The following is a 25,032-nucleotide window of genomic DNA, read 5'->3' on the forward strand; positions in this document are numbered from 1 at the left end:
GTATATCTTCCTGTTGTACTAAGATTTGTGTAAATTGATTGGCTGCCTGTTTAGCAGCTTCGTCTGCTTTTTTTTATTCCCCTCGCATATCGGGTCTTTGCCTTTCGTATGGGCCTGACATTTACATATCGCCAGCTCCTTTGGAAGCTGGATAGCATCGAGTAATCCTAGAATGAATTCAGTATGTGAAATGGGTTTGCCCCCAGAAGTGACCAGTCCCCTGTTTTTCCATTGCTGGGCAAATACATGCACTGTAGAAAATGTGTATTGGCTGTCTGTATAGATGGTGACCTTTTTTTCCTTCAGCTAGGGTACATGCTCTTGTAAGTGCAATTAATTCTGCTACTTGTGCTGAGTAATGTCTACATTTTAGCTTCCAGTACCTCTGTTTGTGTGACGACTACATATCCAATAGCGTTCGTGCCATCAGGATTCTTTCGACTGGATCCGTCAACAAAAAGTGTCAAGTCAGAATGTGGTAATGGGGTGTCTTTAAGGTCACTCCTAGGCCCCAGACGACGTCATTATATGATGAAACACGCGTCGGGAGGAGCTGACGTCATTGCATGTGCCGTCCAAGGGACGGGCGTTCGTATTAGCCGGCCGGCTGTTATGCTGTTTTTAATCCTGGATATTGTAAGTGTCATTTTAATTGTTATTAAACGTTGGTCCGTCTGAATTATGCTATGGTGAATCTTTTCATTTTTGGGGATTATCTGAATGGCATCTCTATTTGACCAATCTATCTGATCCGGGACTCGGTTGATCTGGGTTGTATGCTGATCACCTCTTGGGAATCTGCTGAGGCATCGGCCTCCCATCTTCCCCGGATAAAGGCCCTGGCCGGGTATTAGGTCGCAGGCTTATCTTAGCTTGCCTTGGGGTAAGCGTGCATTCTGTGTGGTGCTAACACTGTGGTTGCGGTGGAGGATTCATCTTATAATCACCTATTTACATGACGGTTTTGGAACAGAGCACGATTATTTATACACTGAAGAACACTAAACTGTTGTTATATATTTTTCAATATTTATTTCAATATATATTTGTTATTATATTGCCAAGAACTTTATATTAATACTCATCATATTATTATTATATTTTAATATATTTTTTTGGTTGATCACTATTTTTTTTGTTGATCACTATTTGGTTAGTGCTTGTCACATGTTTTTAGCGCTGCTGCATTCTTTCCACTCCTAGGTAATACCTTTTTGGCAATAGCGGCCGGACAATCATGTTTTTCACCGTCTGTTGGTATTGGCAGGAGTGTGGATGGGTTTAAAGTAGTGCACCTTTGGATGGTTATGTGCGGTGGTGTCAAAAGCACAGTCATACAGGATAAGTGTCTTGCTGGGATAAGGTGTGAAATTTTTTGTTGTAGTAATATTACTGATACAGCATGTGGGACCTTTAATATGAGCGTGTGATACAGTACAATGGAGGCTGAAGCCTTAATTGCTTCTGCCGCTGCGACCACTGCCTGCACACATGGGGGAAGTGTTCTTGTCATATTATCAAGTTTTGTGGAGTAATATGCGATTGGTCTCTGTTTACCCCCACATGTCTTTGTCAGTACTGATGTCATGTGTCCATCTCTTGAATCTACAGTTTGCTCAAACGGTTTCTCGTAGTTGGGCAGTCCCAGCACTGAGGTGCCTGTTAATGTTCTTTTTAATCCAGTAAAAGCTGTCTCGTTTTCTTCATTCCACTGTATGTCATCCTGGGGGGGGGGGCATGGGTTCCCCATGTATTGCCTGCACTAAAGGTGCAGTCAAGACTGAATAGTTGGGAATCCATGTCCTGCAGAAGTTTGCCATACCCAGAAACGACATCATCTGCTTCTTTGTTTTTGTTTAGGCACTTGGAGGATTGCTTGTATCCTTTCATCATCTAAATCAATGGTTCTCAACCTGGGGGTCGGGACCCCCCCGGGGGTCGAATGACGATCTGTCAGGGGTCACCAAATCCTGGGCTGTTCTTGAATCCCGCATCGCTCTCCCAGCCTTTTTCGCAGCCGCCTTCAGCTGGGCTGTTCCTGGAGCCCATGGCCGCCCCCTCAGCCTCTTCGCAGCCGCCCATTCAGTTCACGGCATGGCTGGGGGGCAGAGACTAGAGGTCAGCTGACTGATGAGGAATGGGAAGTGGGAGGGGATAAAGGGGACCCTATCTCCTGATTTCTGCATAGGTGTCACTGCTGCGAGACACCACAAAGTCGGAGACATAGTGAGTAATACTACCTGTGATTATAGTTGCCATTAAAAGTCCCCACTACAGTTCTCAGATCAGCAGATGACCTTGATCAAGAGCACCCAAGTTGGCTGATCAGAACTCCCCCCAGCACTGCCACTGATCCCACCCCCCACCAGCACTGCTACTCATCCCAACTCCCCACCAGCACTGCCACTCATCCCCCCCCCCACCACCACCACCACCAAGGAGTAAGAGAAGGAATAAAAATAGAGAATATATGGAAGGGAGAGGAAAAGAGGGGGAGGAACAAAAAAAGGGAGAGAAAGAATAAGCGAAAGAACAAGAAAGAAAGCTAGAGAGAGGGGTGGGGGAAAAAAAGAGAAATTAGGATAAAGAGAGAAAAAAAGGGAAAGAAAGGAGAACAAAGAGAAACAATGGTACATCCTAAAATGTATCATAAGGGGTTTTAATACTGTACAAGTGGAAGGGACTCGAGGAGCGCTAAATGTTCACGGGTTAGGGGCGCAAATGTCTTAACTTGGGTGCTGACAACCCACGCTATGAAAAATAATTTTACTTTTAGGGGTCCCCACAACTTGGGAAATTTTATCAAGGGGTCACGGAACTAGAGGGTTGAGAACCACTGATCTAAATGTTTCCCCTCCTTTGAAATGTTATATCCCAGGTATCTAACCTTATCCTGGCAGAACTGCAATTTCTTCCCATTTACTTTATGGCCCTGTTCACATAAAAACTGCAAAAGGGACTATGGTGTCTAGTGCACCAATTTCTTTGGTTGGAGACGCCAGGAGAATGTCTACATCTACATAAAGTAGAAGCTGACTGCCTCCTGGTGGCTCAAACTGTGCTAAATTCGCTGACATTGCCTGTGCAAAAATAGCGGGCGATTCACAATACCCCTGCGATAATCTTGTGAAGGTATATCTTTTTCCTTTGTAGGTAAAAGCAAACCAAAACTGATGGTCTGGGTGAATCGGTATGCTAAAAAAAAGCATTACTGATATCTATAACGGAGAATACCTTGCTGTCTGGAGAGAGATCATTGAGCAAAGTTTGGGGGTCTGGCACCACTGGTGCTCGGGGTACCACTGCCTGATTTACCGCTTGAAGGTCCTGTACCATTCTCCACCCCACAGAGGGTGGTTGTTTCTTCACAGGAAACAAAGGAGTATTGCAAGGACTGTCTGGGCAGGGGATAACTATCCCTGCTTTTGAAAGGTCCTGAATCACCGGGGATATGCCCTCCTCTGCTTCCTTCCTCTTTGATGGGGTCTGTGGTGTGATTTTGGAGTTGATAGTCACTGGCTGGACTCCCTTGATAAGTCCTACATCTGCCGGTCCCTTTGGTCCAGAGTTTCTCTGGAACCTGGTCCAAAGGATCAGCATTACTCGCCAAATATCATGGCGTTATGGACTTCTGCACGTGGTGGTGATGGTGTAGTGGTGACCTCATCTCCCCTGGGTCGCTGACAGAAGTAGCCAGTGGAATAGCTTTCCTACATGTCTGGTATCCTTGTCTGCTTCCAATCTCGCAATTCCTGGCACCTTTTTTACAAAATCCCCACAATCCACCCAAGCCCTATCTTTCGGTTTACTGAGGGACAGATGGGGGGTTGTTTCCTTAAACAAATCTTTTTCCTCTGGTGGCAGAGCACAAGATGATGCGCAAAACCCTTCATTGTTCCAATAGACATTAGTTAACTGTGATACCACTTCTTTTTTCAAAAAGACGTGTGAGGCATAGTCTCTGTTTGGTCCTGGTGTCTTTTTAACCCACATAGTGCAATGCACTCTGCCCATTGGCTGGAAATCTACCAACCTTTTAGACCCCATGACTTCCCTTGTATGTTTAACCATTTTCTCGATCGTTTACGAAGTAATTTTGTCTTTAAGGTATGCATCTAGTGAGTAATAGTACTAGTTTTCATCCCATGGGTGGGGAACAAGTTCTTTCCCCACCTTCACGGTAAACCCTGTGTCTTGGCTGACATCAAATCTCTTCCTAGTAAGTTTACTGGGCATACAGCTGATAGGATTACCCTAGTAGTTACTCGCATCCCTATCCTGGGATGTTCTACTGTGACATATTCAGACAGGGCCTCTCTTACTGGTGTACCGTTTACTCCCTGTACCAAAATTGATTTTGTGGATTGTTTTATTTGTGGTATGTCCTCTGGATGTATTCATGTCCTGGAGGCTCCAGAATCTACCAGAAACTTAACTTCTTTCCCTTCAACCTTCAGGGTCACCTGTGGTAGGTTCTCCACATATCCTACCCTCCCCAGGTGACTTATGCTCTCGATGTCTAGTCATTCTGTCTTCCAGGGGCCTGATCCCCCCCCCGGACAGTCTCTGACCAGGTGTCCCTGTTGGTGGCATGTCCAACATTCTCTTTTTTTCTACCCATTCCCTATCTCGCCATTCTTCTCTGTTCCCTAAATTCCTACCTCCTCCTCTATACCTGCCCCTGCCTCTCCCACTGTTGCCGCCCCGACCTCTCCCTCTGTTCTCGGGTGGCGGCATCAACAGTATAGTCCTCCCCGTCATCCTCATTATTGTCACCTTGCAAGAAAACCTTCACTTTCACATTCTTCTTTCCTTTCTCCTTAAGCCACCTTTCATTATATTTTGCCCATTGTAATGTGTCTAACACTCCAGCTGTTCTATATGTGACCATACTTTTTGTGATATACTCTTTGTGCTGTGGTTTTAATCCATTAACAAAAGTAATCTTCAGCTGTTGTTGATGTGCACTATTAGCATCCTCCGATTCCGGTAACCCGCAGTATGATTTGAAAGTTTCCCTTAATCTATTTAGGTAATCGTTATCATTCTCCTTATCCTCTTGTGCAGTCGTATTGATCTTTTGCCAATCTGTGCGCTGGATGAATCCATTTGTTATTCGCTGGAGAAGATTATTTACTCTCGCATTTAAATCTGCGTGATTTGGAGCAAGGGGGAGTCCCCTATTCCCTTGGAGATCCATTACACATGGTTCCCAGTCTCCTTTTACTGAGGCCCAATCTGACCCCAATACACGTCTGATTGGCCGCTCTACCTCCACCCCATTTAGTTTATAGCTATCTCATAGCCCTTGAATATTTTTCAACAAATTCTGCTGGACCTAATTTGGGGTGCTTAATATGTTCGGTGGCTTTTTGTACATCGCTTTCAGTCCAGGGCCGATATGCGGTCATAGTAAGAGGCTGGACTTGCCTATCTATGTTTTGACCTGCCATTGGATTAGGGACCTCAATCAGAGGACACATGTTCTCCTCCTCGTCCTCCCCGGGGTACCTTGTGGGGGCTCTTCGATTCCGGGCTGTTTCTTCCGCCTCTGCGTGATTTGGAGCAAGAGGGAGTCCCCTATTCCCTTGGAGGTCCATTACACATGGTTCCCAGTCTCCTTTTACTGAGGCTCAATCTGACCCCAATACACGTCTGATTGCCCGCTCTAGCTCCACCCCATTTAGTTTATATCTATCTCATAGCCCTTGAATATTTTTCAACAAATTCTGCTGGACCTAATTTGGGGTGCTTAATATGTTCGGTGGCTTTTTGTACATCGCTTTCAGTCCAGGGCCGATATGCGGTCATAGTAAGAGGCTGGACTTGCCTATCTATGTTTTTGACCTGCCATTGGATTAGGGACCTCAATCAGAGGACACATGTTCTCCTCCTCGTCCTCCCCGAGGTACCTTGTGGGGGCTCTTTGATTTCGGGCTGTTTCTCCCGCCTGTGCCCACCCCTTAGCAATGGCTTCCGTTAATGTCTCTATCATGGATCTGTTTAACTTAGGGCTGGGCTGCTTGTGCAATAGGGGAGACGCCCAAGACTTCTTGTGGGGGAGGCTGGACTTGACCATCTATGTTTTGACCTGCCATTGGATTAGGGACCTCAATCAGAGGACACATGTTCTCCTCCTCGTCCTCTCTGGGGTACCTTGTGGGGGCTCTTCGATTTCGGGCTGTTTCTCCCGCCTGTGCCCACCCCTTAGCAATGGCTTCCGTTAATGTCTCTATCATGGATCTGTTTAACTTAGGGCTGTCATGGGCTGCTTGTGCAATAGGGGAGACGCCCAAGACTTCTTGTGGGGGAGGCTGGACTTGACCATCTATGTTTTGACCTGCCATTGGATTAGGGACCTCAATCAGAGGACACATGTTCTCCTCCTCGTCCTCCCCGAGGTACCTTGTGGGGGCTCTTCGATTTCGGGCTGTTTCTCCCGCCTGTGCCCACCCCTTAGCAATGGCTTCCGTTAATGTCTCTATCATGGATCTGTTTAACTTAGGGCTGTCATGGGCTGCTTGTGCAATAGGGGAGACGCCCAAGACTTCCTGTGGGGGTTGATTGGGTCCCTTCCGGGGGGTGGAGGCTTGAAGGGGAGAAGGGTGTGACTGCAGGATGAAGGGGTTGGTTCCAGTCCCCTGCGGCAGGGTGGGATATATTGGCTGTGGAAGGGGCGGGGCGTGATAGGGCGGTGGTCGCTACACTAAACACATAGTATCATTTTCTCCATCAACCAAAGGCAACTGCGTTTGGGGTTTAGTACTTTGGTTGGATTTAGCTTTACTTTCTGCTCTACTCTGCGCTTGTTGCAACCATTCCTCTGCTACTTGAAGTCCATATCGCTTCTGATCCTTCGGTCCAAACGCTTTAATTTTATCTACTAAAGCTTGACAACCCCTTACTATTAGTTTCCCATTAAACCCACAGTCCTTTTCCCACTTACGGCAATATTTAACATTCTTTGGATCCTCACCATGCATAAATTTCTTATCTCCTTCTAACGGTACATTTGGTACAAACAAGCGGAAGACATTCCTTTGCAAAGTCTATTCCCCATGACCTTTTTTTTTTTTTTTTTTTTTTTTTTACACACACAGACAAAAAAGGGAAGTGCACTTAGATGTCCGTGAGGGGGGTGAGTCCAGTTTTTTTTTTTTTTTAACCACAAATCTGCAGGGACACAGACATCACGGTAACAATAAGAATACAGTAAGCAGTAAGGTTAAACATGAGGAGGAAAGAGCGAGGGTTAGTCTCATGATTTATCAAATGCAGCAAAGGGAACAGTGCAGGAAACTTTGCTCTCGAGAGAAAAAGAGAAAAACAATCAATCTATGGGGGAAGTGTTGCTGAGCAAGTAAATTGAACAAAAAGCTTCCTGCTCGTACATTCACTTCCTCTTTTGTCCCAACCACCACTCAGTTAGAAAAAAAAAACCTGAAATGGCCACCGTGACTCTCTGTAATCTATCCAGATTACTTGTAGTCACTATTCACAACAATTATCAGTCATGTTTCGGTACCTTAAATTTTTTTGTAATCTGTCTCGGACAGCGGGCTACGTCTATTTACCATAGGCAACGTCCCCAAGTGCCTCTGTCTTCGGCCCCTGTGTCACCTAGATCAGTGTTTCTCAGCTCCAGTCCTCAAGGCGCACCAACAGGTCATGTTTTCAGGCTCTCCCTTATTTTGCACAGGTGATTTGATCAGTTTCACTGCCTTAGTAATTACCACAGCTATTTTATCTGAGGGAAATCCTGAAAACATGACCTGTTGGTGCGCCTTGAGGACTGGAGTTGAGAAACACTGACCTAGATCTTATACGGTCAATACTCAAATTGAAAAACCCAAATCACTATTTCTTATCACAACCCTCCTTGATCCACGTTACAAGGGTAAGGTTGCGGACCTTATCTTGCCGTCGCAGAGGGAGCAGAGGATGAAACATCTTCGGGAGGCCTTGCAGAAAGGTCTGTGCAACGCGTTCCCAGAGACTGGGAGGTTACAAACTCCTGTTCCTGGACAACGTGTTGCTGAGGCTTCGGTCAGTCAAAGAAGGAGCGGTGGAGAAGGTGGCCGTCTGACCGATGCGTTCAGACAATTTTTTACAAGAACATATTTGGGGGGCACACCATACAATGCATTTAAATTCAAGATGGTGCTGCTATAAGACCTACAAACAGTACAAAATATTTTACAGCGCACAGATACAAGAATGACATTTCCTGCAGGGCTAGTTAAAAACACCTGAACATATTAAAAAAATACGGGGGTTTGGTCACACTATATGGTCATATAGTGCTAAGCCCACTTACTGCGACAAAGTACCCCGAATTAGTGGGTCCTACACTAGTAATAGAATAGAAGATCCTCTGTCTCAACCATGGGAGCTGAACTCCTCTATGTGGGAGAACTAAAAGGAATACATCCTAGACACTGGTGGCCACTAATTAGGAGGTAATGAGGAGGGGGATGGGTGCTCCAGCCCAAAAAACCTGGTCAATACGGTCAATACTCAAATTGAAAAACCCAAATCACTATTTCTTATCACAACCCTCCTTGATCCACGTTACAAGGGTAAGGTTGCGGACCTTATCTTGCCATCGCAGAGGGAGCAGAGGATGAAACATCTTCGGGAGGCCTTGCAGAAAGGTCTGTGCAACGCGTTCCCAGAGACTGGGAGGTTACAAACTCCTGTTTCTGGACAACGTGTTGCTGAGGCTTCGGTCAGTCAAAGAAGGAGCGGTGGAGAAGGTGGCCGTCTGACCGATGCGTTCAGACAATTTTTTAGTCCGCAGCCCCAAGGTATGATCGGTTTCCGGCAACCATCACCATGGTACAGGAATACCTAGGGGCAAGATCTGTCTTGGACACCTTTCCCACCGAAAATCCTCTGGGTTACTGGGTCTTGAGGATGGATCACTGGCCAGAGCTTGCACAGTATGCAATTGAGCTACTGGCCTGTCCTGCATTACCATACCATGCAAATTAGCCTTTAAAATTAGCACTTTAGATTTCTAACGTTCGAGTCCCATAGACCTTTTTTTTTTTTTTTATTGGAAAACCAACTTTATTAAGAAAATATATGCTTGGTACATAAATAATAATATGAGCCAACATGGCCAGAGCAGCAGTACATACATGAGCACATTAAGTTATCTACATGATATCGGGTGAAATATCCACTGGACATGGAGCCAGTACACAGTAAAGAAGAAGGGGGAGGACGAAAGAAGAAAAAGAGAGAGGAAGATATCAACATTTCAAGTACATGTTTCACCATCCTCCAGCCATCTGTTCCAGACCTGCTCGTATTTAAGCGGGCATCCTCTATGTACATAAATCAGCTTCTTATATGGGAGAGTGTCATTAATTTCTTTTTTCCAACACTGGATTGTAGGGGGTAGAGCCTGCATCCAATTACGGGCAATCGCTTTTCTCGCCAAGAATAGCGTTTCATGTAGAAAGGTACGGAGGGGTTTGTCAGCGTCTAAGTCAGGTAGCAGACCGAGCAGACACATCTTTGGGTCTAGGGTAGCAGGAGAGCCCATCTGATCGTGGAGGAAGCGTATCACTTGTATCCAGTATGTTTGGATAATTGGACAGGACCAGATAAGGTGATAGAAAGAGCCTGGGGTGTGGTCGCATAGACGGCATCCTGGATTATGCATGGGTTTGAAACGCGCTATCCTCTGAGGAGTCAGATATGTTCTATGTATGATATACAACTGTGTTAGGCGGTCCGACAGTTTGGGGGAAACTTTTTTCACGCCTTCCAAGATCTCATCCCAATCCTCATCCTCAATCATTCCAACCTCCACCTCCCATCTAGTCTTAGCACTATAAGCCAGGGCTGTGGAGTTGGGAAGACGGATGGCGGAATAAAGAGTGGAGATTAGTTTGGCTGGCTCAGCACCTGCGATCGTGTCAATTATGGAGGGGACTGTCAGGGATGGGTTGGAGCCAGCAAACTGAGTTTGTATAGCATGGCGAAGTTGTAAGTACCTGAAAAGGAGGTGATTGGGAAGTGAGAATTCGTCTTCTAATGTTTGGAATTTTTTAAGTCCCGTAGTCGTCATGATCTGATGTATATACAAGATCCCGCAACGTATCCAAACTGCGGGGTCCGGGATAGACAACAGCTCAGGTAGGCGTGTGTTGAACCAAAGGGGGGTGTGGGAATGAACCTGTGGAATCCCGAGTTTTTGTAGTGCCAACCGCCACACCCTCCGGTGATTTGTCAACATGCCTGCTTTATGTTGGGGGGGTATGTCCTGTCGAGTCCCATAGACTTTAATGGGGTTCTAAAGTTTGCGCGAACTTTCGGTCCGTTCGCAGGTTCTGGTGCGAACCAAACCGAGGGGTGTTCGGCTCATCCCTAGTCAATACCAACCACTGACATCACTCGGCCCAATCACTTACAAAAGCTGATGACAACTTGGGAGAGGCTGTCATTCGGCTACTAATACTGTAGGAATCGGTTCATGTGCACCGGGTCATAATTTGTTTTTTTTTCGGCAGTACAGTATATTTAAAATAAGAGTCATTTTAGGGGATTTATTTTTTTAATAAAGGAAATCACTTGTAATATGTTTGGGTGTCTTTATTTCTAGGTTACATTTTATTTTATTTTGTTATGCGAATGGGTAGTGGTACCCCATACTCATTCATGTAGAGGGTGGCATTCTCTGAAGGCCTTCTTATTATTAAAGATGGCTTCAAGATTCCCACAAGCTCCACACCCACAGTCCCCCACAGCCACCAGCCAGGGTTGTGGGGAAGAGGCCCTTGTCCTCGTCAACCCAACCCCATGTTGAGGGCATAAACTTGGTGTGGTTCAGGAGGGGCAGAGCCACATTCATCCCCACTTTCTTGGCCAGGCAGATTAAGGGCCTGGTATGGACTTTAAGAGGACCTCAAGCATTTTTTTTATCATGGGGTGGGGATCTCCTCTAAAATCCACACTAAACCCTGGAAGGGTCTGGTATGGATTTTCTGGAAGGCCTCATGCTTTTTTTTGCTGTTTTTTGTTATCCGTCTACAGGGAAACCTTCATAGATGATGGTACAAATGAGGATGGAGGAGGACAGGAGTCACATGACTGAGAGGATACTAAAACTCACCCTGGAGATCATCTACCTGCTGACCGGAGAGGTGAGGAGGATTCTGGGAGGTCACGTGACATCGCTCTTATCTCTATTAATAAAACACAGACCTGACCGGAGAGGTGAGGAGGATTCTGGGAGGTCACATGACATCACTCTTATCTCTATTAATAAAACACAGACCTGACCGGAGAGGTGAGGAGGATTCTGGGAGGTCACATGACAGCACTCTTATCTCTATTAATAAAACACAGACCTGACCAGAGAGGTGAGGAGGATTCTGGGAGGTCACATGACATCACTCTTATCTCTATTAATAAAACACAGACCTGACCGGAGAGGTGAGGAGGATTCTGGGAGGTCACATGACATCACTCTTATCGCTATTAATAAAACGCAGACCTGACCGGAGAGGTGAGGAGGATTCTGGGAGGTCACATGACATCACTCTTATCTCTAATAATAAAACATAGACCTGACCGGAGAGGTGAGGAGGATTCTGGGAGGTCACATGACATCACTCTTATCTCTATTAATAAAACACAGACCTGACCGGAGAGGTGAGGATTCTGGGAGGTCACATGACATCACTCTTATCTCTATTAATAAAACACAGACCTGACCGGAGAGGTGAGGAGGATTCTGGGATTCTAACATGATATTCCTATTGGTTCTCCAATATAGAGATTTCCTCTTGTGAAGTCAGGTGATCATATGACCATCACAGTGCCTCCATGTGACTCCATAAAACCTGAGAGACACAACATGGAGAAGATTCTAGAAGTCACCAAGAAGATGATGGAGCTGCTGACAGGAGAGGTGAGGAGGATTCTGGGAATTCTGGGACATTATCCAGTAACAGACAAGGGATGTGTCTGGATGGTGACTGTATCATTGTGTGTGTCAGGTTCCTATAAGGTGTCAGGATGTCACTGTCTATTTCTCCATGGAGGAGTGGGAGTATTTAGAAGGACACAAGGATCTCTACAAGGACGTCATGATGGACAATCAGCCGCCCCTCACATCACCGGGTAAGAGGAGACTTTATTGTAAAGGAGAGAGCAGTACGGAGGGTCCACCTAGATCCCCCATCATCTGATAAACACATAGAAACAATGTATTCAGTCAGTGTGTGTGTTTCCTACAGATGGATCCAGTAATGGGAACCCACCAGAGAGATGTCCCCTTCCTCTGTATTCCCAGGATTCCACACAGGAAGATCACACCATCCCTCACCATCATCAGGTAGGTGGAGTTGAGGGTCGGGAACATAAAGTGATTGAACACTCTGACATGTGGAGATGATGTTTGGACTCTACAAGATGATATTTTCTATGTGATCTCACATCATAAATACTTCTATGTTACAGATGTTATTTTCTGCCATTCTGTTGGTTTAGGGTGAAGATCTGATGAACATAAAAGTTGAGGGTGAAGTAGAAGAGACGTATGTGAGGGATGATCAGCAATATACGGAGGAGGCTGGAATGACGAGGACATTCATAGAGGAGGACACTCCTACAGAGATCAGCACAGGTAACCCATAATATATTCTTCTCTTATCTCTGCTCTGTTACTGCACACTGATTGGTCCAGAGAAGGGCGGGAGCTGAGCGATATCAGCCAATAATAGGTTGATAATGGTCACCTCCCTGTACTGATACCCGTCCTGGGGTTCAGCTGGCAGTATTAGGTTGTGTGTCACTCCTAGTTACAGTAGCACAGATATGATAACACAGATTGAGCCTTTCTTAGGTTGGTTCCTCTTCTTCCAGCAGAATTATATCCAAATGTTACCATAAAACCTTATTACCAGTCTTGTTGGTGTGACATTGGGGAAGGTATAGCTCAGTAGTAGATGCCTTTTCAGTGAGTTTCACAGCAAACAGGAACTTTAGTTTAAGGGCATGGTAGCCCACTTTTATTAAAAGTAACAAAATAAAGGAAAGTTCATACATGCACTTGGATGCCCACACAGGGGTTCTGCTCCCAAAAACAATAACAAATGAAAAAATGCCAAGCCACCTGGCTCTCTTCAGTAGTACTGCCACTTAGGCTTTACGCTTCAGCCCTCTTGGCCATATAACAGGGTTCCTGTACAACTTCTGTACCACTTTTCAGCATCCTTGCTGCTGAGGCCTTCCACTTCAGGCTCTCATCTGTCTCCTTTGATGCACACAGCGTCTATCTAGAAAGCAGCCCCTCACTGCTCTGATCCTCAGAATTGGTTTTCTGGCTTTCACTAGTGCACACATGCACTCTCTGGACTCCTGGAGACCTCCTGTCTCTCTGGGTGGAGCCCAGAACTCTAATCCTGATTCTGCTATAAGCCCAGAACCCACTTGCTCAATCAACCAGCCAGACTCCTGGCTGTTTCCAAAACCCGGTCCCAGGATTGGAGATTCCGTCCCACCCATAACGCTATGGAATCTCCGGGCTCCAGGTCCCCAACTGGATTTTACAAACCTTGGAGGAAACTGATAAAACAGATTCCTCCACATTAAATACCCCTGGTGCCCCCCAACCTGCCTATTTGAGAACCCTGGGTGACAATTACTAGGACAGGGAACTGTACTGTCACGTTGGATTGAAATGTAAGGAGTAACAGAGACTGCAACACTTAACATCCCAGGGTAAAAGAGCTGCTCCAAGCTCCCACCAGTGCTGAATATCACCAGAAGCCTAGGCCTATGGTCACTCGTTCTATAGTAAAGTGCCTGCAAGTCTGAACTTTGAACCTCTTGTCTATCAGAGATCACATGACCCAGCGCCTAGGCTTGTGGTTGTGTAAAGAGCATGGACCTCCCAGTCCCCATTGGTTCCTGCTCTTCTGACAAGGTTGTGTAAATGTAGAAGTGATCAGCGAGGAGGACCAAAGGCCTTTTGACTGAAGAGGGGGGAGAGTCCCAGCTGGTTGGGACATCCACAGAGAACATCTGCTCACTCATATCTACCTGATCCAGATGGAATCTTGATGGAAGTGAACTAACCCTCTCATATCTATTGATGATGTTTTTATATTTTTCCAGGACACGCCATGGAGAAACCCTCAAAGGATCGTCTCACTTTATCTCCAGGTTGTCCAATGGAAGATGAGGACATCACAGGAGATTGTGGAGGAGAAAAGACAATGATCTCCACTATGGATGGTGGACTTCACAGTGTGGATAGACCATGGAATCCCTCTGACTCTGAGCAACCTCGTACTGTGAGGGATGGTGTCGGAATTCAGGGGGAGAAGACATTTCCCTGTCCTGAATGTGGGGAAAGTTTTAGCTCTGCATTTAGTCTTTCTGTACATAAGAGATCTCACACTGGGGAGATACTACATTCCTGTTCTGAGTGTGGGAAATGCTTTCTTTATAAATCACAACTTGACACACATTACACTTCTCACACAGGCGAGAAGCCATTTTCTTGTCCTGAGTGTGGAAAATGTTATTCACAAAAGTCCCATCTTTATACACATCAGAAGTATCACACTGGTGAGAAACCATATTCTTGCTCTGAGTGTGGAAAATGTTTCTTAAGGAAATCACATCTTTCCAGACATCAGAGATTGCACACGGGCGAGAAGCCATATTCCTGTCCTGAATGTGGGGAAAGTTTTAGCTCTGCATTCAGTCTTTCTGTACATAAGAGATCTCACACTGGGGAGATACTACATTCCTGTTCTGAGTGCGGGAAATGCTTTCTTTGTAAATCACAACTTGACATACATTACACTTCTCACACAGGCGAGAAGCCATTTTCTTGTCCTGAGTGTGGAAAATGTTTCTCACAGAAGTCCAGTCTTAACATACATCAGAGATCTCACACTGGTGAGAAACCATATTCTTGCTCTGAGTGTGGAAAATGTTTTAGCCAGATATCAGACCTTGGTAAACATCAAAGAATTCATACAGGCGAGAAGCCATATTCCTGTCCTGAGTGCGGGAAATGTTTCTTAATGAAATCACATCTTTCCAGACATCAGAGATTGCACACGGGCGAGAAGCCATATTCCTGTCCTGAGTGTGGGAATTGTTTTTCAGACAAGCGCAATTTCATCAGCCATCAAAGGTGCCACACGGGGGAGAAGCCACTTTCCTGTCCTGAGTGCGGGAAGTGTTTCTCAAGTAAGTCACATCTTTCCAGACATCAGAGATTGCACACGGGCGAGAAGCCCTATACCTGTTCTGAGTGCGGAAAACGTTATTTGCAGAAATCAGACCTTGTGAGACATCAGAGATCTCACACGGGGGAAAAGCCGTATGCCTGCCCCGAGTGCGGGAAATATTTTTCACATAGGACCAGTTTCAAAACACATCAGAGACTGCACATGAGTGGGAAACCGTATTCTTAGTCCTTAGATTTCTATCTGATCATCAGAGATATCACACAGGGGAGAAGCCGTATTCATGTCCCATCATGGAAGAAACACTTTATAAGGAAATCAGAGATCACTGAAGACTTCAATATTCTGTCTGGAAGGGGTGTCACTGCTGGTTGGGTCCCTCTAGGAGACAGAAGGTGGGTATGTCACTGCTGGTTGGGTCCCTCTAGGAGAGAGAAGGATGGGGTGTCACTGCTGGTTGGGTCCCTCTAGGAGAGAGAAGGAGGGGGTGTCACTGCTGGTTGGGTCCCTCTAGGAGAGAGAAGGAGGGGGTGTCACTGCTGGTTGGGTCCCTCTAGGAGAGAAGGAGGGGGTGTCACTGCTGGTTGGGTCCCTCTAGGAGAGAGAAGGAGGGGGTGTCACTGCTGGTTGGGTCCCTCTAGGAGAGAGAAGGAGGGGGTGTCGCTGCTGTTTGTGTCCCTCTAGGAGAGAGAAGGAGGGGGTGTCACTGCTGGTTGGGTCCCTCTAGGAGAGAGAAGGAGGGGGTGTCACTGCTGGTTGGGTCCCTCTAGGAGAGAGAAGGAGGGGTGTCACTGCTGGTTGGGTCCCTCTAGGAGAGAGAAGGAGGTGGTGTCGCTGCTGGTTGGGTCCCTCTAGGAGAGAGAAGGAGGGGTGTCACTGCTGGTTGGGTTCCTCTAGGAGAGAGAAGGAGGGGGTGTCACTGCTGGTTGGGTCCCTCTAGGAGAGAGAAGGAGGGGGTGTCACTGCTGGTTGGGTCCCTCTAGGAGAGAGAAGGAGGGGGTGTCACTGCTGGTTTGGTCCCTCTAGGAGAGAGAAGGAGGGGGTGTCACTGCTAGTTGGGTCCCTCTAGGAGGGAGAAGGAGGGGGTGTCACTGCTGGTTGGGTCCCTCTAGGAGAGAGAAGGAGGGGGTGTCACTGCTGGTTGGGTCCCTCTAGGAGAGAGAAGGAGGGGGTGTCACTGCTGGTTTGGTCCCTCTAGGAGAGAGAAGGAGGGGGTGTCACTGCTGGTTGGATCCCCTCTAGGAGAGAGAAGGAGGGGGTGTCACTGCTGGTTGGGTCCCTCTAGGAGAGAGAAGGAGGGGGTGTCACTGCTGGTTGGGTCCCTCTAGGAGAGAGAAGGAGGGGGCGTCACTGCTGGTTGGGTCCCTCTACTAGAGAGAAGGAGGGGGCGTCACTGCTGGTTGAGTCCCTCTAGGAGAGGGAAGGAGGAGGTGTCACTGCTGGTTGGGTCCCTCTAGGAGAGAGAAGGAGGAGGTGTCACTGCTGGTTGGGTCCCTCTAGGAGAGAGAAGAAGGGGGTGTCACTGCTGGTTGAGTCCCTCTAGGAGAGGGAAGGAGGGGGTGTCACTGCTGGTTGGGTCCCTCTAGGAGAGAGAAGGAGGGGGTGTCACTGCTAGTTGAGTCCCTCTAGGAGAGAGAAGGAGGGGGTGTCACTGCTTGTTGGATCCCTCTAGGAGAGAGAAGGAGGGGGTGTCACTGCTGGTTGGGTCTCTCTAGGAAAGAGAAGGAGGGGGTGTCACTGCTGGTTGGGTCCCTCTAGGAGAGAGAAGGAGGGGGCATCACTGCCGGTTGGGTCCCTCTAGGAGAGAGGAGGAGGGGGCATCACTGCCGGTTGGGTCCCTCTAGGAGAGAGAAGGAGGGGTGTCACTGCTGGTTGGGTCCCTCTAGGAGAGAGAAGGAGGGGGTGTCACTGCTGGTTGGGTCCCTCTAGGAGAGAGAAGGAGGGGGAGTCACTGCTGGTTGGGTCCCTCTAGGAGAGAGAAGGAGGGGGTGTTACTGCTGGTTGGGTGCCTCTAGGAGAGAGAAGGAGGGGGTGTCACTGCTGGTTGGGTCCCTCTAGGAGAGAGAAGGAGGGGGTGTCACTGCTGGTTGGGTCCCTCTAGGAGAGAGAAGGAGGGGGTGTCACTGTTGGTTGGGTCCCTCTAGGAGAGAGAAGGAGGGGGTGTCACTGGGGAGTGGGAGTGGTTTACTTGCTACTGTGTAGCGGTAACTGCTTCTATGTTGGCAAAACGGTACAAAAACTGTGGCAACGCTTATACCGCAACATCAGGGCAATGCAAACTGCCAACCCAGATCTTCCTCTGGGGAGGCATGTTGCTCAGGTCTATGGTGGTATTTTTCCCAAAATCTCTGTTTTAGTATTAGATCGCATACACCCAAGCTCACGCGGCGGAGACTTAAACAAAGGTCTCCTGCAACGCGAGCTTCGTTGGATATCCAACTTGAATGCGACTTCTCCACCTGGCCTCAACGAAGCCTTTAATTTAAAACCTTTTTTACCAGGCTTCGTGACGGAAGGTTATGATAAAGAACTTTTCCCATTTTGTAGGAATATTTCCCATTTTGTATTATTCATGTTTGATTATTTGTTTTTTTGTTTTGCTTTGGCTCAGTCACCTTGTCATTAATATCAATCCATTTATCCTTGTCGCCTATTTTACATGCCTAATATGGCTGTCATTAGTATGTATTGCATTTACGGTTCTCGTCATGTCAATAAGTATGCCCGCTCCTCTTTTTTGCAGATGATAATATCATTTCTTTTTCCGTTTGAATAAAATATTACCAACATGTACAGATGTAGATCCCACGTCTTTCCAGTCCATACCCAGTTGATATTTTGACCATATATATCAAATCATGAATCTTATATTTTTTCTTGAAAACATATTTTCCCTTTCTTTTTTGTTATAGATGTAATTTTTACATATATTTGTTACATACATTCTTTATTATGAGGTTGACATGCGTCCTTCGACAGATTTAGAATAGTTTTTAGTTCCGATATTCCCAGATGCCCTGGGTGTCCTGTGCTGGTGGTGTGGTTCGCCGGCGCTCCCTGGCAGGGGGGGGGGGCCTCCACTCCCCGTTTCTTTAGGGGTGGAGGCAGTTTAGCGGATAACATGCGCATGCGCTGAGCTTTCTGTGCTTCGCGCCGGAGCATGGGTGCTTTTTTTCATTCTTGCCCTCAGTTGCCGCCCTTCCTCCGCGTGTCGGCGTCTGACGTCATCGCGCCATCTGATGCAGTAACGCCGGATGCCGCGACGGCCAAGGGGCCGCAGCTGGAGGGGTGTCCCACACACAGGTGTGGTGATTGCACAGATTCCTGTGTGATCAATAGGCCTAATTGCTAGGCCATGCTTTACCTATGGCCCTTATTTGGTCAACACTCGATTATCTGTTGCCATACCACTACCCCCACTTTGGGAGCTATTTAAATTCAGGTGAGCGCAGCACAGCACTGCTACACAGCCCAGATGAACATCACTCCTGCAGGAACATGAGAGGCTTGTTTATTCAGAGGTAGAAGAGAGGGGATACTAGATAGTAACCAAAAAAGTCGGACTTTGTAGGCGTGGAAACAGTGGGGAAAGTATCACAGCATATATAGTACAAAAAATATTTATTGAAAAATTCACGGATAGCGTTCATAAACACAAACAAAACAGGATAAAAACACAGATCACAAAATACAATTTGTACATTGAGCCCTTATGCGTCATGCGCCTACGCGTTTCGCCGTGAGGCTTCTTCAGGACACAGACACGGTTCAAATCACAGAAAGGACAAGAACGAATCTCACCATCTTAAAATGAGTAAGCCTCGTGTATAAGTTCATAGCAGCCGGAAGGTTTCCAAAAATGTGGAATGCTCATAACACATATTTCATTTTGTGTATGTAGCTCTATCAGGAGCGGATGTGCATCAAATATCCAAGAATGAAACAGATTGATATGTAAAAGGTCCAAAGTCCAATGAGGAAGAGACCTTGATAATGTTCAGAGTAACAATTATATGTAATAGAAAGCGTGCCCCTGTACAGCACCCGGCTGTCTCCCAGGGGCACCAAAAAAGTCCGACTTTTTTGGTTACTATCTAGTATCCCCCCTCTTCTTCCTACGTTTACGGATGTGGCAATCTGAGTGCTTTCTCTCTTTATTCAGAGGTAGAAACAACACTGTATTTTTATTTTCCTTTTTTCTTTCCTTTTCTTTCTTTCTCCTCTTTTTCTTTTGTTCTATGCCTCTCCCTTTTCTTTCTCCTCTTTTCCTTTTTTTTGTTTCTTACCCATTACTATGTGTTTTGGTATTTCACCATCCACATTGAAATGACATATTCACTCCGACTCTGGGTACTATCTGTTAACAAGCCTATCTCTGCACCTATACTATATTTTCATTTGGTAGGAATATATACATATATGATGACACGCATGTATATATATTTTTTATTTGCACCCTCCTTGTCTTCTTGGTGCTTCCTGTGAGCTCTGACTTACCGCTCCACTCTCTCTGGGTCCCGCTCACCCGTCTCTCCAAGTTATGTTTTGACGCATGTCCCACTCATTTTTGCACCCAAGCGGGCAGTAAAAAGTTAATCCTATCTGGGTTATTCCAACTTGATAAATCAACCTGAGAGGTAAACGAGAAATCCTGGACAGCCGCACTCAAAAGTAATCTTCGATCTTTATTTAAATATAATCATAAAAATACATGCCACAGCATCACAAAGCAGGAAACTGACGCGTTTCACACTGTAGTAAGTGCTTAATCATAGCTGAGCTGAGCTATGATTAAGCACTGACTACAGTGTGAAACGCGTCAGATTTCCTGCTTTGTGATGCTGTGGCATGTATTTTTATGATTATATTTAAATAAAGATCGAAGATTACTTTTGAGTGCGGCTGTCCAGGATTTCTCGTTTACCTCTCAACTACCAGCATTGCCGGCACCTGTTACTTCCAGCATGGAGAAAATGTTTGTTCCTCACAGACCTCTTTCAGAGCGCTGATATTTTTCTCTCTCGGATAAATCAACCTAGTGGACTTTTGGATGTGGGAGTTCATCTATCATCAATATTGCTGTGTATCTTGTCATTGTCATTGCAGAGGAACATGCGTTTACTGTGAGTACCATTGTAAACGATACATGCTTTCATTGTCTGTCTTTCTGGATAATGCCAGATTAATTATTACAAGTATGGAATCAATACCTATTATATGCATATATATATATATTTTTTTTCTTTTTCTGTTAGAAAAACAACAGCACAGCTGTATTTGAACCCCTTAAGAAGGAAATATAGTGTCATGAAAGGAAACTTGATCTTTTTATGCCCCCCCCCGAAACATGTTGGGTCCTCATGCAGCCATTTCTGGTTCTCTGTCTCCCAGTTTTCAGAAGTGGTTTTTGCTGAAGCGTGTAATACTATGAAATACTCCTGTTCTTCATTTGCTATTCAATGCTTTTAGTAATGGTATTTGTCATTTTTGTACTATTTTTGTATATTGAATAAAAATGTATATATTTTTTATCTGTTTTTCTATTTACCATACTTTGATCCTGTGTTGGTTTTCTGCCCATAGTATCCCTTTTGGGGCATTTCTCTCTCTTCACTTCTAATGATGATGCACAAGAAAGCCCGTGCTCAGACCATACGCCGCACACTGCATCAAATTGGTCTGCGTGGCTGTCATCCCAGAAGGAAGCCTCTTCTATTGATGATGCACAAGAAAGCCCTCAGTTTGCTGAAGATAAGTAGACTAAGAACATGGATTACTGGAACCATGTCCTGTGGTCTGATGAGACCAAGATAAACTTATTTGGTTCAGATGGTGACAAGCGTGTGTGGCGGAAACCAGGGGAGGAGGACAAAGACAAGTGTGTCTTGTCTACAGTCAAGCATGGTGGTGGGAGTGTCATGGTCTGGGGCTGCATGAGTGCTGCCGGCACTGGGGGGCTACAGATCATTGAAGGAACCATGCATGCCAACATGTACTGTGACCTACTGAAGCAGAGCATGATCCCCTCCCTTCAGAGACTGGGCCGCAGGGCAGTATTCCAACATGATAACCACCCCAAACACACCTCCAAGACCACCACTGCCTTGCTAAAAAGCTGAGGGTAAAGGTGATGGACTGGCCAAGCATGTCTCTAGACCTAAACCCTATTGAGCATGTGTGGGACATCCTCAAACGGAAGGTGGAGGAGCGCAAGGTCTCTTAACATCCACCAGCTCCGTGATGTCATCATGGAGGAGGGGAAGAGGACTCCAGTGACAACCTGTGAAGCTCTGGTGACCTCCATGCCCAAGAGGGTTAAGGCAGTGCTGGAAAATAATGGCGGCCACACAAAATATTGACACTTTGGGCCCAATTTGGAGATTTTAACTTAGGGGTGTACTGACTTTTGTTGCCAGCAGTTTAGACATTAATGGCTGTGTGTTGAGGTATTTTGAGGGGACAGCAAATTTACACTGTTATACAAGCTGTACACTCACTACTTTACATTGTAGACAAGTGTCATTTCTTCAGTGTTGTCACATGAAAAGATAGAAGAAAAGATTTACACAAATGTGTGGTGGTGAGATACTGTATATATATATATATATGTAGCGCCCACCTACTTAGGTGTGTGCTAAAATACTAGAGAGGCTAATGCCGCGTACACACGGTCGGACTTTACGGCAGACTTTGCCCGGCGGACTTTTCTACGTACTTTACGACGAACTTTCTGAACGAACGGACTTGCCTACACACAATCCACCAAAGTCCGTCGAATTCATACGTGATGACGTACGACCGGACTAAAACAAGGAAGTTCATAGCCAGTAGCCAATAGCTGCCCTAGCGTGGCTTTTTGTCCGTCGAACTAGCATACAGACGAGCGGACTTTTCGACCGGACTCGATTTCGACGGATTGATTTAAAACATGTTTCAAATCTAAGTCCGTCCAACTTTTGAGAAAACAAAGTCCGCTGGAGCCCACACACGATCTAATTGTCTGACGAAATCCAGTCCGCCGGGCAAAGTCTGCCGTAAAGTCCGCTCGTGTGTACGCGGCATAAGACTGTTTGCTGTGTCGTCTGTGCAGGGAAGTCGGGGGGGGGTAATGGAAACAACTGGGAGAAAGGAACGAACTATTAGCAGCTCCTACGGGAGTAGTGCGCTTTATATATATATGTGTGTGTGTGTATATTACAACCACTCCTCGCTAAGGACATAACCAGTTCTGATGTCACAAGAACCAAATAAAACTCCCTCAATGATCATCTCCCCGAACTCTCCAACACCCCAATCACAGCCACTAACTATAACTTGTAAAGGGAGGAAGCCTTGTTTATAAAGGGATGAAGATGGAAAATTACTTACTGGGTACTAGAGGTGCCTTGGGGTTTTTTTTTTTAATCATGGTAGAGATTTCTTTTGTCTACATGACTAATTACAAAAAGAATAAAATTAAAAAAAAGATAATTTCACCAAAAAATCAATTCAGCCAAAATCCATCTGTGTATCCTGATACACTTTTATATTTCTATGGAGATGACCCCATCTATAAGGATATACAGTACATAAACACACATTACAAGGACGTGTTCACACCACGAGATGTTTCTCGGGGGCTGCAGATCCTCTGAGCTCCACAAGGTGGTGATCTCACGTCTACCCAGAAAGGAAGTCTCTATGGAAGACAGGAAGTGATGTCAGGTACAGACAGGAAGTGATGTCAGGTACAGACAGGAAGTTCCGGGTGAGAGGTGAGTCGGGAGGAAGTAGAGAGGAGACATTGCTGGAGCTATTTCTGCTGCACCCCTACCAACCACTGACATCACTCGGCCCAATCACTTACGAAAGCTGATGACAACTTGGGGGAGGCTGTCATTCGGCTACTAATACTGTTGGGATCGGTTCGTGTGCACAGGGTTATACATTTTTTTCCCCAGCAGTACAGTTTATTTTTAATAAGGGTAATATTAGGGGCTTTTTTTAAAGAAAGGACTTGTCAAATGTTTGGGTGTCTTAATTTCTAGGTTACATTTTATTTAAATTTTTTTTATGTGAATGGGTAGTGGTACCCCATACTCATTCACGTAGAGCAGTGGTTCTCAACTCCTGTCCTCAGGACCCACTAACAGGCCAGATTTTAAGTGTTACCTTGGGGGAGATACAGACTAGAATACTGCAATCACTGAGCAACAAATGAGATCACCTGTGATGTATTTCAGTTATCTTGCAAACCTGGCCTGTTGGTGGGTCCTGAGGACAGGAGTTGAGAACCACTGACATAGAGAGTGGCATTATTTGAAGGCCTTTATATTATTAAAGATGGCTTCAAGATTCCAACAAGCTCCACACCCACAGTCCCCCACAGCCACCGGCCAGGGTTGTGGGGAAGAGGCCCTTGTCCTCGTCAACCCAACTCCATGTTGAGGGCATAAACTTGGTGTGGTTCAGGAGGGGCAGAGCCACACTTATCCCCACTTTCCTGGCCAGCCAGATTAAGGGCCTGGTATGGACTTTAAGAGGACCTCAAGCATTTTTTTTATCATGGGGTGGGGATCTCCCTTAAAATCCACACTAAACCCTGGAAGGGTCTGGTATGGATTTTCTGGAAGGCCTCATGCTTTTTTTGCTGTTTTTTTTGTTATCTGTCTACAGGGAAACCTTCATAGATGACAGCACCAATGAGGATGGAGGAGGACTGCAGTCACATGACTGAAAGGGTACTAAATCTCACCCTGGAGATCATCTATCTTCTGACCGGAGAGGTGAGGAGGATTCTGGGAGGTCACATGACTTCACTCTTATCTCTATTAATAAAACACAGACCTGACCGGAGAGGTGAGGAGGATTCTGGGAGGTCACATGACATCACTCTTATCTCTATTAATAAAACACAGACCTGACCGGAGAGGTGAGGAGGATTCTGGGAGGTCACATGACATCACTCTTATCTCTGATAATAAAACACAGACCTGACCGGAGAGGTGAGGAGGATTCTGGGAGGTCACATGACATCACTCTTATCTCTATTAATAAAACACAGACCTGACCGGAGAGGTGAGGAGGATTCTGGGAGGTCACATGACATCACTCTTATCTCTATTAATAAAACACAGACCTGACTGGAGAGGTGAGGAGGATTCTGGGATTCTAACATGATATTCCTATTGGTTCCTCAATACAGAGATTTCCTCTTGTGAAGTCAGGTGATCATATGACCATCACAGTGCTTCCATGTGACTCCCTAAAACCTGAGAGACACAACATGGAGAAGATTCTAGAAGTCACCAAGAAGATGATGGAGCTGCTGACAGGAGAGGTGAGGAGGATTCTGGGAATTCTGGGACATTATCCAGTAACAGACAAGGGATGTGTCTGGATGGTGACTGTATCATTGTGTGTGTCAGGTTCCTATAAGGTGTCAGGATGTCACTGTCTATTTCTCCATGGAGGAGTGGGAGTATTTAGAAGGACACAAGGATCTCTACAAGGACGTCATGATGGACAATCAGCCGCCCCTCACATCACCGGGTAAGAGGAGACTTTATTGTAAAGGAGAGAGCAGTACGGAGGCTCCACCTAGATCCCCCATCATCTGATAAACACATAGAAACAATGTATTCAGTCAGTGTGTGTGTTTCCTACAGATGAATCCAGTAATGGGAACCCACCAGAGAGATGTCCCCGTCCTCTGTATTCCCGGGATTCCACACAGGAAGGTCACACCATCCCTCACCATCATCAGGTAGATGAGGAACAATCACTGATAGTATCATTAGGATCTGTACATTATCTGCATTGTTACAAT

At 46.0% G+C, this 25,032-nt stretch overlaps 4 protein-coding genes and 1 long non-coding RNA gene across 6 annotated transcripts in view; 3 read left to right on the top strand and 2 right to left on the bottom strand.

The window, feature by feature from the left end:
- The window catches only part of LOC141104959 (uncharacterized), a 664,134-nt gene that overhangs the window by 400,021 nt on the left and 239,081 nt on the right, over window positions 1-25,032 (bottom strand). The gene's annotated exons all lie outside the window — the stretch shown is intronic.
- Window positions 1-25,032, bottom strand: part of LOC141104789 (uncharacterized) — a 317,556-nt gene that overhangs the window by 40,719 nt on the left and 251,805 nt on the right. The gene's annotated exons all lie outside the window — the stretch shown is intronic.
- LOC141104774 (uncharacterized) overlaps window positions 1-25,032 on the top strand; it is a 73,545-nt gene that overhangs the window by 29,536 nt on the left and 18,977 nt on the right. Inside the window, exon 5 of the mRNA XM_073594506.1 lies at window positions 24,872-24,969. Coding sequence (XP_073450607.1) covers window positions 24,872-24,969 — 98 coding nt within the window. The remainder of the gene's footprint in view (window positions 1-24,871; window positions 24,970-25,032) is intronic.
- Window positions 1-25,032, top strand: part of LOC141104974 (uncharacterized) — a 38,969-nt gene that overhangs the window by 11,316 nt on the left and 2,621 nt on the right. The window contains exon 6 of the mRNA XM_073594784.1: window positions 14,339-15,428. Coding sequence (XP_073450885.1) covers window positions 14,339-15,428 — 1,090 coding nt within the window. The remainder of the gene's footprint in view (window positions 1-14,338; window positions 15,429-25,032) is intronic.
- Window positions 22,688-24,749, top strand: LOC141105022 (uncharacterized). The gene is made up of 3 exons (XR_012235525.1): window positions 22,688-23,128; window positions 23,880-23,989; window positions 24,409-24,749. It is a non-coding gene; the product is annotated as an uncharacterized lncRNA (long non-coding RNA).

This window comes from Aquarana catesbeiana, linkage group LG08 (genome assembly GCF_042186555.1).
Source record: "Aquarana catesbeiana isolate 2022-GZ linkage group LG08, ASM4218655v1, whole genome shotgun sequence".
Lineage (NCBI taxonomy): Eukaryota > Metazoa > Chordata > Amphibia > Anura > Ranidae > Aquarana > Aquarana catesbeiana.